A 19,323-nucleotide genomic window follows, 5' to 3' on the forward strand; every position below is an offset into this window, starting at 1 on the left:
TCTTGAGCCCACACCAGAGCGGTCAAAGAGAAGTTCAGCTTTTGGTACTTTCTAGTGTCTCTCCATGGAGAAAGCAGGTACAGAAAGTCTTGGCCTTCACTTTGTGTTGTCATTGTGATAAACTCGGACATGACCTGTTTTCAAGTTTGTCCCTAACCTGCTCTGTGCTGCCGGTTGTCAGTGAGAGGGGAAGGTTCTTGGCTGGTGGAGCAGCAGAACGGAAATTCAGTGTTAGCATCTGGCATAACAGGAGTTGACAGGAGTTACAGTGCGGTGGGGGGTGACGGGGTAAAGAGAAGTTCAGTCCATTCCTTCACTTGCAAGTCCATCTCCAGGGTCACTGTGGGGACACTCCTGATGATCTCGGAGAGGCCATGGCAGTCGGGGGAGGCTCCTGAGGCCTGGAAGACAGGGAATATCTATCCCATTTTCAAGGAGAGTGAGACAGAGGAGCTGGGGAACTACAGGCCAGTCAGCCTGCATGGGAAGATGATGGAGCACATCCTCCTGGAAGGGAGGAGTCAGCATGGGTTTGTCATCAGCTCACATTCAATTAAAATTGTCAGGATCTGAGTGGAAACAGTCTCTGATGAGAAATGGAACAGAAGTCAAATATTTGGTAGTTAGCTATCATTATAACTTAAGTGATGATTGTTATGTGGGTGAAGGGGACAGCTTCCTGTTTTATCTAGAGACTAGTTTAAAATCTTGCATAGTTTATAACAAGTAATTTTTGAGTTTTATGCTCTAACTTCTGATTCCACCATTTTTCAGAAGTCCAGCCAGTGCAGAAAGACAAACTTCAGTCTGGGAGTCACACTATTTTATTTGTGGATGTATGATGCTCTACAACCACATCGTGTATGTCAGTAGTTTTGGGTTTGGTTCTAATTATGCTTTTTCTGAGTATCAACAGCAAGGCACAGATGCCAGCAGAATTGCCCTTAGCTGCAAGGGAATTGCTAGGCTCCCCTACTCCTAATGCTGTGCTTCAACACACAGAAGTAGCCAGAGCAATGTTGAGAGCCTCAGTCCTTCTGGCTGGCCCTTCATCATCTTTGGCCTTTAAGCAGCTGAGCATTATTTATGAAATCATGCAGTTTCCATGCACTCTGCCATGGGCCTCCTGAGCCTTAGTAACTTCATTAAGTGAGAAACTTCTAAGATGACAGAGGTTCTACAGCACCAAGAAAGGCTTAATCAGGGAAGATAATCTGGACATAAAGAAAGAACTATAGATAAGTCGCAAAAGCCAGCAATCCATCATTTTTTCCTGCAATTCTGGTACATACTTTTCTCTGTTTGCTCCTCTCTGCATGCCCAGAACATCTACACATCTTGTCTTCCATGTCTAAAATGAAAGTTGATTTTTCTCACAGTGACTTGGGTCCCTCATGTGACAGATGGCAAAATGCAGGGCAGGATTTTGTTTGTTTCAGGAATGAAGTTGGAAAGTAATATAGCCAATCATTTATAGAGAGGAGATGAAATTCAGCCCATGTTCAAAGTAACTTATTCCTTGCCCCAAAATAGATGGGTAAAAAAAAAAATCCCAAATCTGTCCTTTTCTTGATTGAAGAAGGCTCAGCTCCATTGTGGAAGCCAAGAAACAAACCAGGTTTTAAAGCCCAGCTTCTCTGAAATATTGGAGCATTTCCAGGACACAGCCCTGCAACTCTTGAAAAGTAGAGGACAGCATAAACCAATTCAAGTTTATTAACAGTAAATACAAAGACACATTGATGATCAGGTTGGCCTGAAGAATTGTGTGGAAAAGGGAGCTGGAATGGGACTGTGTGAGTCAGGGATTCAGGATTCCTTGGTAAATAATTTCTGTCAGGGCTACCTAGCTGCTGTGAAGGGACTGTTAGCTTTGTACTGGGTTATTTTCCCTTGATGCTCTAGGAATACATAAGCATGATCCTGTTTCATGAAAAGCCATTGAAGAGGAGTATTTGAGTTGGATAATAACTGTCTATTAATTCTTGCAACCCGCAATGTAGTTGTATGCACAGGATTTTGATAATACAACTGGAGACAAAAAGTGACTTTCCTCTAAGGCTATGTCAATCAGCATTTCATCAGCAAGAAGGTGACTGGCAGTAGTGTCCATGCAGATGCCATGAGTGTTTATAAATGTGAAGGAGGCATTTTTTTTTGTTGTTTACAAAAATGCCTAGAGCTCCATTCTATACAGAGGCACTGCTATAGACGTCTGGGGATGAGCCTATGAAGTGGGAGCTGAATTAATACTCCATTTCTACAGTTAAAACAGAAATGGCAAGAGAAGATAAAAAGTGAAAATTTTCCTTGTCATTTGCGATACACAGCTGTGCTTATAAGACCTGGCTAGTATGTAGTCCAAATTATCCTGAATAAAAGATGGACTGTGCTGCTTGCCTGTGTAACAGTCACAGTCCTTGTTGTGCTTGTAGCAGTGATTAAAGTAATAGCAATAATTAATAACGATTAATAATTCATTGTAGTTAAGAAGTAGTAGAATGGTCAACTATTATAGTAACCTCAGCTAAAGTAGTGCTTAAGCTTAGGGAAAGGGTGGTGCTATCAGTGAAAAGCAATTTGCATATTCAGGGTTGACAGTGTCAAGAAATACAGTTATCAACTTGATTTGCAAGTGCAAACAGTGAACACCGTCTGCTACTAGCAGTATGTAACCAAAGGGCGAGAGGTGGCAGGAGTCAAACTGATGGTACGGTAAAAGCTGAATAACTGGTTTGTCAACCCCTTGTCCTAGGGGCCTTTTCTAGGTATCATGCAATACCTCCCAGCACCTGCAGGCTGTGCTTCTGGCTGTCATTTAGAAGTCGTCTATTGTAATGATGATTTTCATAGTCTTCTCAAACTAGCTGTGCTAGGAAAAGGCATGCAAAGATGTTATAAGCAGATTAAGAAGCAGCCTTTCACACTGCTATTTCTTTTAAGCATTCTGCATTGTTAATCTGTTTCAGCAATTAAAGAAACCAGTGAGCAAACAGCAACATTAGGTTAACAGACACTGGGATGAGGAAAGATTAGGACAGCCACAAAGAGTGGAAATTGACACTGGCCAAAGGTCTTCTTGCCAATTATTTGGGGGTTTATGGGTAAATAGTGGGTACAAGTGACACAGTGGTGAGAAACCTGACCCCTGTGCAGGCTGGAAAGCGTTGAGGCACCGAGGAGTTAAGTATTGGATCTGCTTGAGGATGGTGGTGGTGGGGAGGAAGGGACACTGGAATAAAATCCTACTCCAGCTACACCCAGTCCCACCATAGGAGCCATCAGCCCACCACAGGCCCATCTACACCAGCCCAGGGGAGCAGAGAAGCCCGGGGCTGGGTGGGAACCCATATTAGGGACTCAGAGGAAGGTACTTGCTGTCTGGGCTGCTCCCAGGAGAGCTTCAGCCCCATGGTCCAGGTGTGAAACCATCAAGATGAGACAACAGCTCAGCTACAGGGCAGACTGAGTGCCTGTGCTTGGCTGCTGGAGGGATCCACATCGTACGCACCCATATCTAGATATCTGTGTGTACAGACATATCTATATGCATATACATAGCTTTGTATCTATAGCTATACACATTTTTGTACCATCCCTATCAGGCTACTGGATTTGGCAGCTTGCTCACAGTAAGTACTGAGTAGCTGGATTGTCCCATTAGGATGAACTGTAAACAAGTAAATGATCTTCCAGACAAAAGAACCCCTAAAGACGTACTTGATCCTCTTGTAGGATAGCGTACCTAAACCAGAGAGTTCAAGGCAGTAAGAAATGAGGTTTGTGACAGGAGTCTTGTGCAACTGGAAGAGTTGGTGCCGCTCAGGAGAAAAGCGGAATGCTCACTGTATCAAGCCTGTGCCTCATGAACACTGAAGACCTGTGGGCTGATGTCCCAGCCTGTCTCATCCCCATGGCCCTGCCCAGCCCTCCTGGGGCTGTGTCTGACCCTGGTCACCCTCACAAGGCCTCATCCTGATGCTGACCCTGACCTGGGGACAGGCTTCCCAGTTGACTCGCTACCAGGAACTTGCCTGGTAACCTGCACTCCTGGTTGGACCTGGCCACGATCTTCAGGTCCACCCTGCTTGCCTTGCACCGGAGTGCTGGCTGGGCTCCAGCTGGCAATGCCCCTGCTCCATCACTGCTCACGACTGGAGTGGTCCCACTCCCAGCAGCTGCCATCAGATACAGCCTCTTCCAGGCCTCAGGAGCTAAAGCCGTGGTCTCAGCAGTGTTTCTTTTGTTTCGCAAGATCAACACCAGGTGCACAACTGCATGTCCAAAGGAATGCGCATCTATGCCAAGGAGATAGATACGCAGACCTGCGTTTTGGCTTTGTGTGCAAAACAGGTTATGTCTGCACAGACCCTTTCAGCAGATAGAGGTTGCCTGACAGAGGGACAGCCAAAGTACCCCAAAGATCCCAATGTGTGGCTAGGTTTTCACTAGAGACCTTGCCCTTGGCTTCCTACTGATAGTGTATCACTACTGAAGACCAGTGAGCAGTTCAGTATGCCCATTAAAATCACACCTCTCCACTCTGGTTTCAAGCATCATGGGCACCAAAGCTCTTCAGACTGTACCAGTGTCTGGCTGGTTGGCTGCAAGACATGCAAACATCATTCTGCCTCTGTATAAACTGAGGAACATGGCATGAAAAATAGCTTGCTATAAAAAAATTAAACTGTATTATCTGTTATTGAAACAAGGTCTCTGGTTTTAATATCACTGGAGGGCAGCAAAGGCTACGCATCGACATGTACTGGTGCATTCAGGGCTTTACAGAATCCACTTCTCACGTGGTCTTAACCTTTTTTGTAGCTGTGATGCTCCAGAGCAGTGGGAGTGGTATAAACTACAGAACCAGGACTCACTCCTGTTATGAAACCTCATGCTGCAATTCCAGTACATAAGCCATAACTGTCCAGCACCGAGGCTTTCCCTGGTGATGGCAGACTCAGAAAGGAAAGGGGTTTTGCCCTGTGTGTCTGGAATGGCCTCAGACTCCAATTTCGCCAACAATCTAATTTGATCTTTCAGGACTGAATCAAGACTGTTCATCTTTCTTCTTACTAATACCATGTAATACATCAGGCCTGTGAAAGAAATTGCTTAATTTGAAAGGATGGGAACACAGGAACTATAATATGAATAAAATTATATAAACATGCTGAAAAGCAGACAATGGCTGAAGCTGAAAGGGTTGGAGAGAAGAGACTGGCAACTGCATGTTGCATCACAAAGGAGAACGCTGAAAGGAAAAGTCACTGCCGATACACAGGTAGACTGACATACCATAAACAAGTAGCTGGATGTTATTTCCCAAAGTATGGGCAATGAAGCTGCACCTTGTCTAGAAGACTGCCTGACACTGTGCTCTGGAGCTGAAGGTGTGATGGATATGGAAGAAACCAAAGCTTACATTAGAGAATGACCTCCCTAAATAAACACAGTTGAAGAGATGTAGTTTGGTAGCAAGAAACTTCTCTTCACATGCTGTGCTTACTTGTTCAGAGTCTCATACATTTCAGCCTTGCTTAAGAAAGGCATTCTTTGATGCAGAGCCAAAACCCCTTTGTTCTGGAGTGCAAAGAACAGCAGTGTGGTGCAGGAACAAGCTGAAATTCCCTTGTTCATGTGCAGTTTGCCCATATTGCTTGCATCATACAAACAAAATGAAAAAAAAAAAAAAACAACCAAAAAAAAACCCCAAACCAACCCTCAACATGCACCCACTCTGTGCCAGTAGCACATGATCAAGCACTAAGACGCCAGGGAACCGGACCAGAGGCTTAGACAGAAATTATGAAAGATAGACACCTGCAGAGAAGATCGATTCCCTGTTTTATAGAACAAGATACAGCTCTGTTTCAGTATAAATAGTGACCTTGTGGATCGTCATGTAATGTGGTAGCAGAACCACTTTCAGGGTAGCTGGGGCTGTTTCCAACAAGCAACAAGAACCAGGTACCACTTTTGAGAATAGGTTTTCCACGAGTGAACAAAAAAACAAAACACATCAACCTTGAAGTTAATTAATTGACTAGACTTTCCTTTACCCGCTACCCTCATGGTAACAGTTATGAACAACTGTTAGGCTAGATGTTAACACTGGCTTTCAGTTCGGTTTGTCCAGCAGCCAATAACCTTCACTTCTCACTGAGAGCCAGCAGTAAAGAAGCATTTACCATTGACTTTCACAGGCAAATACAACTTGTGGTTTGTTTCTAGTAACAGGTGGTTTATCTCTATACCCAGGGTAAGGGTGGTGGGAGGTGCCTCTAAGGGAAAGGGAAGGTGAAAACAGGACAAAGGTGGTCAGTATGTTTATAGGAGACGAGATTTAGATTCCTTCTGCAAAGCATCAGTGAAGCAGTTAGAGCTGCAGAGGTCAATAATGAATTATAAGCAGGTGCCTGAATATCTCAGAAGTCAAGACTCACTGGATGGACAACATTAGTGCTATTAAGCAGTCTGGAAAATCGCAAGTGCAATTCCAGAGAGCAATCCTACTCCATTATAGTTACACAAAAGACTTTTAAGCCTGCCTTTTCAAAGACCTTGAGCATTTGCACTTCCTAGATTTAAGCTGCACTCACGCCTGAGTCTTGTATCTGGGATGAGTTAGGACAAGCAGTAGAAGAGACACAGCAAAAAGCAAGAAGGCTGTTCCGTTCGGTGTTGATGAGCATGCACTTTCACGCATTTTGCACTTGCAGTTTAATCGTGGAAATCATTCTGCACGCTCCTACTGCTAATGATCTGATTGTTAGGAGAAAGGTGGGCCCCAGTCCTATTGACTGTTTACATCCTAATGTGCCCTGTTTTTGAAATCTATTTCCAAACTAACTGAGGTTCTATTGTGTGATATTTCCTCTGCAGCATCACACATTTGCAATCGGCATCAGCTCCTTAGCCATAATCACTTCCTGCCTTGGCTTCTGTTCAGCACTGCAACTCGCTGCAAAACAGAACTCCCGTAAATCCGGTCTGTGTAGACGAAATGGTACAGATGCAGTGGTAGTTAGGTGGCAGTGGGCAAGAACTGGTTTTATTCACTGGAAATGCTATAAACTGAGTTTGAAATGGCTGTAAAGAGCTAGGGTTTTTATTGCTGCATGTTTTTTCCCAGTCTTTTGCATGCATGTTGCCTTGAATACAATTTTAGCAATCTAGCACCTGTACCTGAGGACACTACATCACCTGCATGTCCCATCAGTGGAAAATACTGCAGATCCTTGCCATACACCACCAGCAACTCTGGTTGCACAGTTTGCAGAAACATCAAGGCGTTCATCTGCATACAGGTGTCCATCTGCATCATAAGCAGAGTTGAAGTCTGAAATTATACAAGTGAGAATTCCTAAAGATTTAAACACAAAAAGCCAAAGCAAGAACTGTAATTTAAAAAATAACATTTTAGGATAGGAAGCTTTCATATGAAATTCTAGTGCCTTAAAATATTTCTGAGTAGAGATGTTTTCTCACAATATGAATAACATGCACAATAATTGTATGTGTTAAAGAGAACTTCGCTATAATAAGCACTGCTGTAAAACCTGACTTTGTCCAGGTTCAGCAGGTTTCTATGCTGCTTGCTTCTATTTTTTTTTTATGGATTTTGCTACTTCAAATACCACTTCTTCGATTTCTCCACCTGTATAACTTCCACTCATTTCTAGCCAGAGCAGTGTAATCATCACTGCTGGAAAAATCAACACTGAATCAAAGATAAGATAAATCTAGAGTATAAAGCAAAAAGAAGATGGTGGGACACCCATTAAAGGTGTTTTAGTGGACAAAACCAGTACATGCACGTGCCCTTGTGCTCCCTCCAGTAACAAACACCTTTTATCTAAAAGCCCAAGTAGGAGGCAAGAAGTTCAGCATGGAGTGAAGTTTCTTGGCATTCAGAGGCACTGTTACTGATGTAAGGCTAAACAGCAGCAGCACGTTGTTCAACGCAAGTTCCAGAGTTCCTGGAACGTGCTGCAAGGCTCCAGGAAGGAAGATATTACCGCCTAGATAAGGTCAGGCTTTTAGTGCTAGCAAATAGTTCTTGGCAAAAGTCTGAATGCTACTTTGGTTTCAGCTTTGATTTCTACCTTTGTCAGCGGAGCTTTTGTTTTCTTCAGCGAAAATGCTGGTACTGGAAGAAATGTCAGCATTGCTGCCATTACTGTAAAAATTACTGTAAAAAAAAGGCCCCTGAAAAGGACCCTGAGACAGAATATAGCACACTGGAAGAGGCTGTCAGGATCAGGATTTTCAGGACAAATGCCTGGCTCTATTATTTGCTGTCATATGTTTTTAACCTAAGCCTGGTACCAGTTTTCCCTCCCTCACCTCCAGGCCTGGTCTATACAGATACCACCTTCTGGCACATTTGAGTCTTGTGGTTTTTTGTCTGTGAATACCTGATACATGAAGTATGCCTTATTAAGTAACAGGGAAGCAGAGACTGATTGATATGACACAACTTTTCTGGATCTTTACTGTGACTGAGGAACTCTCTTCCACTTAAAAAAAAAAAATGCACGGACTTATTTTCATGGTTCTGATCACTAAACTGCAGTTTCCCCAACTGGAGAGCAGAAATAAGATCACAATTAGTAAAAATCAGTAGAGTTGTGTACACAGGTGCCAAAAATTGAGACAGTTAGTACTGTCTGTCTCCTTGCCTCGTGCTCTCTTCGGTTGGCAGTATGACTCCTTAAACCTGCAGCTTGAAGATGCAAAGAAGACAGACATTTTCAGAAGTACCATAGACCAAATACAACTACCAAGCACAAACCATCTTGATTCATTGACAAGAATCACATTTGTAGTTTCTGAGTCTCTCCAACTAGGGCTTCCACCTTCTTGAGAAGTGCCGTCATTGTCGTTGCCATTTAATTCCTAAAGGAACAACAGCTCATGGCTTGGTATTTGTCATGTTAACTGTGGAATAAATTAAATCCTCTCTTAGCAATGCACTGAGAACACAACCTTGGTATTTAGGATCATTTCTGTAGGAATCTGCAAAATAAAATTCTCAGCGGAGTGCAGCTTCACACAGCAGAGGCAAAGAGGTGGAATAACGTTACCACAGGTACAAAGCACCTACTCAAGCATATGGATCTAGTACATGTGCTATGAAAGTAGTATGGCAATGGCCATGAGAAAAATCTGTCAAACAAACCACCCATGTTTCATCTGTGCTAGAGCACAGTGTGTTTGAGACATCTCTGTTGCTTTACTTATAAATGGATTGGAGGATAAACGCTAACTCCAGGGACTAAGGATAACAGGCTATAGTTGATAGTGAAGGTTGAGTCATACAGAAATTCTCCACTGCCAGAGCAAGTCCTCAAAACAGAATCCATGTTCTTTCAATCCAGGAACCTGCCTGTAGGCCATCTAATATTTGAAGAATTTTGATTGCAAATATGTGGACAGGGAAGCACTTCACATGGATTGTGATTAGGGAAATTGCCCTCAGACCACAGAAGATGGCTTCTGCATTACTTCATGCACACCAAATGAATTTAATTAATCTCTTTATAAGCCAGCTCAGCCATTTCACTGGAGGCATCCTTTTCCAGTACTAGTCAAGACTTGTCCTTTCACTACAAAATCTCTATTAAACAAACAAAAGAAGGAAGTGACCAACCTAGGGCAATGCAGGAAACTTAATGGAATACGACAATTACCTCCAATTCAGCATTACTTCCTTTTGTCCTTAGCATCACCTTTCTCTGCCCTGCTCATTTTTGTAAAACTGGTTTATTACTCTGCAAGGACACACTGGATTTCACTGAACACCACCTGTTATTTATTGGATCTTTAATCTAGGCTCTTTACAGGAAAAGACAGTTTCCAAGAACACTGTGGACTGCGACCCCTTTTTCCTATCTCAGCAGGGCTCTCCGTGTACCCTGAGGAACTGACAGTCTGGCCACAGTGGTCAGAATTCACTGGGAGTGTCTTGAAGTCTGAAAAGGGAGTTATTCTTCTATTGTTGAGAGTACTTTTCCTTCCAGCAAGAAGGCTTTTTGCAGACAATATTACTCCTCATCTCCTAGGAAACACTTGCTTTGCTGCATCTGTATCATTAGTGGGAAATGGCAGGGAGAACTTTCGCCCCAGCCAGCTGGCACACACTGACTGGCATACTGCTGCTTGACACAATAACGATCTGTGGTGCTTTTTCCACTCCAGTCTTCTTTTGTACCTGCTCAGCATCTGAGGAGATAACTTTTCCTCTCAAAAATTCAGCTCTACTTCTTCATTTCTTCTATGTTTCACCTCTTTACTACTTTCAACACTTTTGCTATACTAGCTGCAGCGTGAGTTTACCTAGAGTCAAGACACATACACAGCCTTCACGCTTGCTGAGCTTCCACTCTAGACATCCCCTCCTCCTCTGGGGACTAATATTGTCTAGCTTTCTTTTTTAGAATGACTAATACAAGGCCATCACTCTACATCCACTTTCTGGTTTCAGTCCCACTTATTTTTCCCACTCCGATTCATTTTATGAAAGTAAATTAATGATATAAAAAAATTAACTTTCATTGGTGACCTATTTTCTAGCTGGACTGCACAACAGGTTTGATTCAATAAAAATACTGTTTCAGACTGGTTATAATTCAACTTCCTGCATTAAATACCATTTTCCTGAGTGCTTTCTCTCCACCATATACTTACAGGGACCTAGTTACGCACTACAGATTAGAGCTCCTGTAAATTCAGGTTATAATTTCATCTTATAATTTTTCAAAGCATATCGAGCCCTAGATTTGATTTCAAGAAACCCACTCTGACTGGGTCTCCTGCCTTTGATCCCTTCACCAGTACATCCAGAAGATGCTTTGGTCAAATCCAGACCAAAACCAATGCCATCAAATTGACCTAAATTTGGTGCAGAAATTGAAACAAAATTTGAGTGTAAGCAAAAAAATCACAACTCTGAAAAGCTTTACATTGCTGCTGTCTAAGCAGGAAGATAAGGAAACTCCACAGCTGCCAGTTTTAAGGTTTTAGACAGAACTTTGCTTCTGACCAGGCTCCATCTTGGCAAGGCTGAGTTACTGCCCACAATCCGAGTCAGACCTGTGAGCCAGCCATCCTTTGTCCATCTCATTGCAGAAGAATCAATTTAACAATGCACTGCATATCAATCCATTTGGCTATGTGCAGCCAGTTTTTGTCAGGATCCTTTTCTGAAAGGGAGTTTAAACTTACCTTTCTCAATCCCTTGGAGAACGCCAAGTTTAGGTTGGCCTGTGAGTGGCAACATATTTTAATTCTTTAAACTGTAACCCCCCCTAACACTGCACACACGATTTCACAGGTCCAGAAAGAGCACATGCGAGAACTGAAGTCACTCACCTGAAGGGAAGAAGACAGGGTTGCAAATCTGTGTTTTAAACACCTAGCTGTGTGAAACTATTATTTTCCAGATCACGTTTTTCCTGCTTCAGCAATTCCTGAACTACTTGGAATTCTCATCTGGTCACTCCCTGTATTTTACTGATCAGCTTCACCACCTTTGGTTCCACAGCTTTGCATCTGAAATCATCACTTTAAGGATAGAGAAAATAGTTTCAACTAACATCAGCAGCTCATCATATTTTAAGTCCTCAATCAAACACAGGACCAAGGAGTTGCATTGCAAATGATTTGCTCGAAGCAGATAGTCTCCGTATTCATTAACATTCCATACCTCAGCTTCAAACATAATTCCTCAGCTGTAAGGCAACAGATTTCCTTAGTCATTACAGTGCTTCTACAAGTATTCAACATATGTATTTCAACTATAACTCTCCTAATACATCCACAGCTAAATAGTGGATTTAAAATCAGCTCATCCTGATTCTACTCTCTTTGCCTCTGCATTTTTTTCTGCCAGGCCCTGAAGTAGCTAATTTACATAATCTGCTTTATTTGTCCTTTATCAATAGAGTTCACTTTCTATACTTTCTTTTCTCTCATGCCGGTATGAGTGTTTCAGGAGCAAAAGGGCTTTTCATTACGCACAATTTTGTTCACTGTTTAATGAAACTGGTAGATTCTTTCAACATAATGAATTATAGCCAGACTTTACTGACTTTCAGTAATCACAGAAAAAACCAATTTGCCTTATTCGATGTCTGTTCAGCAATTCCCTGCACAAATGCGGACAGAAAACTACAAGACATTACTTTACAAGGTCACGAGATGGATGAAGGAGAAAAAGGTTTGCTGGGCTTCACATGCTCCACCAAGAACAATCTCAGAAAACAAGCTGGAAGCTGGAAGAATTGAGAGCCAGATTTCATGGAGAAAAATATATTCAGTTCAATGTATTTGGTTTCCAAACAGTGAACTTGCAATGAAAAGTACCAAATCCCACTTAACATTAAAATCAATATAGAAAACAAATATGGACGTGAAAATAACTTTTTTTTTTCCCCTCCCGACAGCACATTTATATATGGGGGAAAGAATATTGGACCTGTTGGCCCACTAGAGGACAAGGAAAACAACTTTGTCCAACAGCACCAACTTCCTCTCGCTGCCACCACACCAGTATTTCTGCTGGGTAGTGAATACGATGTGGCCTAAAACACAATATACTGCACAGAGCTCATCCCACTAAGTTAAGTGATGGTGATTAGCTGTTGCTGATGTATAAGAAGAGATCTATTATGGTTACATGTCATCCTTACATTCAATATTATGGCAAGTTTCATTCAAAAGAAATAATTTCTCTATCTAAAGTACTCCTGTGTCTTCTAAACTATGCTCTAGCAAGACAATGGTTACACATTAGCACACACACAATTCTCTTTCTATATAGATCTTACAAATTTTGAGCAACACAACAACTGCTGAGAGGAGAAGCTAGAGAATGAGTTTGTCTGGAATTTAACGGGCTTCAAATAAATGGGTGTATTTGGTTTAGGTTCTGTGTTCCTGCTCAAAAGTCTTTCTTTCTCCAATTGAATTTTTCTGCAAGCATTAAGGCACTAAGAACTCCCGCACCTCTAGTGTAGTCTTGGGAACTAGAGAACAATGTTTGATAAACAACAAAGAAAGCCTATAACATGCATAAGTCATTAATTTGACTGTGAAAGCTTTTACCATTCTTGCTTTCTATATTACACACCCAAAAAAAACCCCATCACAAAAAACAGCTTTCTACTTACAGCCAGAACTACATTTCGAGATGATTAAATTGACTGTTACACAATCTACCTCCAAATAATCCTGAGTTAACACACAAAGCCTTGGTTTACCTTTAGGAATGAGATCTTATTTTAAGAACAAGGTATGTATACACAGTATCAGGACTATCACTGATACTGCTTGCATTTCCCAGTATGTATTTTACAGTGAAATTATGCAGCATGAAACCTCAAAGGAAATTCAATGAAAGCGTCTTTAGTAAAACGTAGAAACTTTAATTTACATGCAAAACTACAACATATCCATAATAAAAAACTGATGACTAAACAAATTACACACAATTTGTAAAAATCATCCACGTTGTTAAATAGGTCTGTACAACCAAAGATTTACAAAGTCCCTGTGCATTTTCATCTTTTCAATGCACAACTGAGTTTAAAGGTTCTGCTCGAATATTCCCCAAGTCAAGAGCTGAATCTGTCTCTTCATCAATTTCACCAATGACAGCACTGCAATAAAAAACAAGTTATCATTTGTTGAAATCCCCTGGTGTAAATCTGGAAAGCCACAAAATTAACTTGCTAGTGAAGACCCCCTTCTTTTTTTTTTTTACATTGTAAAGCTCTATCCTTTGAACTTCAGATGTTAATGGTTGTAAGCAGAATCTAAAGGAAGGGTTTTTTTGGTTTTTTTAAAGACATAGATTATAAGAACCAAATACTACTGGTCTGTTTTAGGCAGCAGGTTAGCCTCTGAAACAAGAACTAGAAACCTTTTAGCGTGAGAATAGCTTTTCAAGTGTAACGTCTAACTGTAGCAATTTGTAAGTGCATACTGCATCAGATAAGCAAGACAACTTCCTTCAACACAGCCCAGTGAAATGTTACTAATTTATCCAAAGGAGAATATATAGTATTTCACCTACGCTATGTTAAGACTTACCAGGACTAAAACACTAGTGGACTCAGTAAAACTGCCTTAAAGAGAAAAGAAGGTGAAGGGAATAGAAGTCATACCAGCTCAGGATGAGAACTAACCCAGAAGGAACATAACAACAAAGAGTCTAATCTTTCTGGCATATCCTTCTATTCGCCACTTCAGAGATTTATGAGCTAGTGGCTGTATCCACAAAATGACTTAACAGCCACCAGAAACTGTGTTATATTAATCCATCCAATAGCTTTCTGAACAGATCTGTACTGTTCGTCTTTGCTACATGCTGCAGCAATGAGTTCCACAATTAAGTTTTACAGTGTGCAATGAAATACCTTAATACATAACTTGTCATCAGATTATCTTCCTTTTTCAAGAACAGAAAAAGCCAGATGAAATTAAATGAAGCAATTATCTCCCCATCTCCTTATATCACTCCTGATTTCACAGCAACCAATTACCTCTATAGCTGTGCTCAAAACATTCTTTTATAGAAATCATTCTATTTTTTTGTAAACTTGGCAAACTTGGAAACATATTCATTAGAAGGAATAATTCTGTATTCATGCAACTTTTAACATACAGAAATTCAGCATCCTTATAGGAAGAAGAGTATTACACAATTCTTTGCCTTTTTATACACATTTGTACTATTTGAAAAGTTACTGTTAGAGCAGCATGCTTAGCACTACCTTTGTATATTTGTGAATTTATTTATTTTTGCTGAAAAGCTTAAGTGATGAAAGCCTTCTAAAATAATCTGCTTTCTCAATGATGTTAGATAAACACACCTAGATATAAATCTAAGTCTTGACATTTCTTTGTACAGAAATATCCATTAGAATTAGGACATTAAAATTCCTATCCAGGCTCAAATGTTGGTCACTGTGACATGCTTTATTTCTGGTTGTGATAAAAAAAATTTCTCATTTTTTGCCATCAGTTTCAGAATGCTGCTGCAAAAATCATCTTCCTAGCAGGCCCACTTACCAGGCCTTCTTTCTACTTCTCTTGTAACCCTCCCATCTGTTTGGCACATCAGCCACTTTTCTCTGCATTTAATGAGCTTTTACTATCATTTTGTCATGGTATTTTATATCAAATACCAATTCACACCTTTGACCTGTCACTAAGTTGGCTTCAACTGTCCAGTTGTTACACTGTCAAGTCAGAACCTACATGCATTTTCCAGAGTATAAAGTGATCTCCGTGAAAATCTCATCTAAAAAAATCTTGTTAGACGTTAAATTTGTATACCAGATTGCTGACTTGTTGCACACAAGTTCCATCTCATCTTTTGTTCACTCTTGTATCTTTTCCTCCATCAACAGATCCTGACATTCACAGATTGGAATAAAGAACATCTACACAATGCCTAGACTGAAGAAAGGAAAATGCTGAGCTTTATATTGACCCTTCCTAGGCTATCAGTATATGAGCTGGTATATATATATATTTACATCCCAGTAAACCTAGACCAACAACATCTTAACATTACAGTGCAATCACTTCTGTAACAGAAGCATAGATATTTGCTGTTTAATGTGCCTCAGCTTTGATAGTACAATCAGTGCTACCCACAGACACAAATACGTAATGTGTCTGGGGCTGTCAAGATGTATACCAGATATGAGATATATATACACACACACAAAATTTTTATTAATTGGTTTAAACAAGAATATGCTATACTTACACATTATCACCTCTTACAATGTATAATCCCAGGACTACTTGCTCGACTCCTTGTGAAGAACTAAACACTCGTTCATGGCTTTCATCCAAAATCAAGTTAATGGTCTGATCAAAACCTTTGAGGGTTCCCTGAAAAAATGCACAAAAGTAAAAGCACTCCAATTACCTTTTAAATTTATCATCTTTGCTCTCAAGGATATCTTAAACAAGGTGGCAATACCAAGGTACTAGAGAATAGATGCTCTATTTATGTTTTATTATTAGGCTTAAACACAAACAGCCGGAGAATGAAACTTTAAAAACAATTAATTAATTTTAAAAAAAGTATCTGTATTTACTACCGGGTGTTCATGCTAACAGCTACAGTAATCTTTAGCATTAAAAGAAGTAAAGTTTCCCTTGTACCAATGATGGCCCTCTAGACAACTAATTTTACTATTTCTACACTATTTTAGTCTTCCTTGTATGGACATTTCCAGAAATCAAATAATTAAATAAATCAAAGAACAGAAAAATTAGATTATTTCGATCAACAGTACTGAAACCATTCTTAACATGTGATTTTAAGTGGTGCCTCTTGGAAGGAGATTAACTTAGTTTCACAAAATTAATCAAAAACACCTCCAAAACACACAAAAGGAAGAATTTCTGTGGCACTTCAATAGGTGTTTGGAAAAATGATAACATAATTCTTTTGTGTAATTTACCAGCAGTAACTGATTAAGAAATTTAAACTCATGTTAAGACACCATCATTCAGACAGTAACAATACCCATTTATACCACCTAGCCACGTAACGATGAGTCGCATATACCAATTCCATTCAAGTCTTTTTGGTAGAAAGTGTCTTGTATCACAACACAAAGTTTACCAGACTGACTCCAACCAGACAGAAGATTTGGTGAAGCTAGTATTTTTCTGCTAAAAGTACCATTTTCTCTTTCCAGAGGCCACACAAAGCTAAGTACAGACAGACAGGAAGATAAAATCCTTATGCAAAGATCATACTATTAAGTTAAACTCAAAACACAAGAGAATAAAAGATAACGGGGGGAAAAAAAGAAAAGGAATACAAGAAAAAAATAACATAAAAGCAATAAACACAAAACATCATACAGTCTAAGATATAATAGTTTGCCAGTCCTCAGCTTTTCAGGCTTAAACAGAATCCCAGAAAAATTCTTCAACGATTAGCAGCTGATGTTTTTCTATAATAATATGGAAGAAATGGTTTTAGCATTAAAGTTGAAGAACTTACTGAAGAAAGAGGACATTTTAGATGGAAACCTAATTGCTGAACAGAAAAAGAAATGCATTTTCTTGTGCATTGCTACAGAAAAGGCCATTTGACAAAAAGTCAAAGCATTTGCACACACAAGTTTATCAAAGGACAAAGCTGACAGGCAACAACCAGTAACTGTTTAAATCATACAATATAAAATAATGGCCATAAAGCTTTCAAAAAAAAGAATTGTAAACATGCAAACATATATGTGATAATATCCTAGCATGGTTTCTTTATTGCCATGATGGGAAGTCTTTACGGTGGCAAAATAAGATGTGAAAAAATACAAGTCTCACCACAATCATTCTTCCATCAGAAGTAATTACTGCAACAGTACCTAATAGCTCATTAAGGAAATATTTAGAAGTATCTGAAATAAAACCATTAGCATTTTCTGAAACGTTCATATGTAATGTAAGTTTTAAGAGCCATTAAGAGCCTATCAGCATTTCAATTTTTTAAAAAAGCAGCATGGTTGATAGTAACATTTGACAACACAGTATTTTTTAATGACAATCTGTTTTAAAGTTTCACTTTACCCAACTATGGAGACCCATACAAACACCATTAAAAGCACACTAAAGATTCAAGTTCACTTCTCTTCACATTACTAACTGCATTACCCCAAAATTGAAACAAGTTTTATAAACACTCCAAGCTAAGTCCTTAAAAACAGCTTAGCAGTGGGGATCCCAAGTCTGGCACTGTACATCCACTCACTGTGGAGGTCTGACTATATTAATTTGATGATCACAAATCCATCATCCTGAATAATTTTGGGTTAGTACCTTACTGTGTGTGACTAGAACTGAAAATGCCTATAGGTTGTTAGGAGTATTAAAAAAAAAATTGTAAAAGGGTTCCAAGAAAACCAACTCACAGCTTTTGAGCAAGTGATGTAAAGCTAGTAACTAAACACATGTTAAGAGCCCTTTAAGGGGCCAGGCCCATTATGAATCTCGTTCCTCATCACACATCAGGTCTGCAGCACTAGAGGCTACAGGAGACCTGTCTCTGGGTCTCCTGTAACCTCCATTCTACCTGCAACGCCAGCCTCACGTAAAAAAAAAAAACAAACGAGCGCGCCAACCAGGAAGGACCAAAGCAACGCAACGGCCCGCGGGAGCGGGAAGCAGGCCAGAGGCCCCGACCGACATGCTTTTCACAGGCCCTTCAGCAGCCTGCCTAGGGCTGGGGATCCCCTCGCAGTTCACACCGTGCCGGGCCCGGGCCTACCCGATGTCCGCAGTAGCTCTGGCACCCAACGCAGCGCCACGCCGCAGCCACCGGCCCTCAGCGGCACCGAGCCCCTGGACCCGCGGCGCCCGGCCTGCCCCCACCCCCGCCCGGAAGGGGAGAGAAGGCCCGTTCCCGCCGCCCCTCGAGCTGCCCCGGGACACTCCCGCCCGCCAGAAGGATACGGTTGATGTAATTCTCCAAGGCAGACGTCATGGCGACGGCTCCCGCGCTTCGCCTCACACCGGCGGCGGCAACCACCTCCCGCGAGACGGCGGCGGCGGCAGCAGCGAGACTCCTGACGCCACCTCCGGCGCGCGCCGCTGACGCGCGGCCCGGCGCGCAGACGCACGAACCCCGCGGCGGGGCCAAGTTTCAAACGGCTCGAGCGCGGCAGCGCAAACCCGCCCCCCCCCCCCCCCTTCCGCGGGCGCGCATGCGCGGGGAGGCGGTGCGGCGGCGCGAGTGGGCTGTACCAAGTAGCCATCGCCGGGGGTCGCGCGGGGAGGGGTTACGCTGCCCCCTCCGCGGCACATGGCGCCTTCCGTAGGGACGGGCGGGAGGCGCGGGCGCAGGACGGCCCGGCGGCCGCCATGGCTGTGGAGGGGCTCGGCGGCGGGGGGGGGGAGGTTTGGCGGGGAGCGGGAGGGCTGATTCCGTGGCCAGCCTGAGGGTTGGCCTTCAGGGCCTCGCTGCCTGGGTGTAGCTTTCGTCTTGCTCACGCGGGGGTCACATATCCCTCCCTTGGTGTCCGGGGGCTGCCGCTGTGAGGTGGGCGGGAGGGAGGCCTGGCTGCTGCCCCTCCGCACCCGGGGGGTGCCCGGGGCCCGCCTCGCAGTGCTGTTCGTTGAAGTCCCATGCAGAGGTGCTTTACAGAGGCATGGCACTAAGCCACCTGCCCAGGCTGAGGTCTGCAAATGGAGAGTTGTGCCGCTGCTTTAAAGAGAAATGCAGTGGTCAAGCCCTGCAATCCCAGCAAAACTATGTATCTTTTTGAAAAGATACGCAGTGACAAGTAA

At 42.0% G+C, this 19,323-nt stretch overlaps 1 protein-coding gene across 1 annotated transcript; it reads right to left on the bottom strand.

Moving 5' to 3' along the window:
* Window positions 1–13,384: 13,384 nt before the first annotated feature.
* Window positions 13,385–18,567, bottom strand: LSM8 (LSM8 homolog, U6 small nuclear RNA associated). The gene is made up of 4 exons (XM_075723709.1): window positions 18,490–18,567; window positions 17,365–17,405; window positions 15,785–15,912; window positions 13,385–13,664 (listed from the first exon to the last, which is right to left on the bottom strand). The coding sequence occupies exons 1-4, from the start codon at window positions 18,518–18,520 to the stop codon at window positions 13,574–13,576; spliced, it is 291 nt and encodes a 96-aa protein (XP_075579824.1). The 5' UTR covers window positions 18,521–18,567; the 3' UTR covers window positions 13,385–13,573.
* Between the last annotated feature and the right edge of the window lie 756 nt (window positions 18,568–19,323).

This window comes from Pelecanus crispus, chromosome 1 (assembly GCF_030463565.1).
Source record: "Pelecanus crispus isolate bPelCri1 chromosome 1, bPelCri1.pri, whole genome shotgun sequence".
Classification (NCBI taxonomy): Eukaryota; Metazoa; Chordata; class Aves; order Pelecaniformes; family Pelecanidae; genus Pelecanus; species Pelecanus crispus.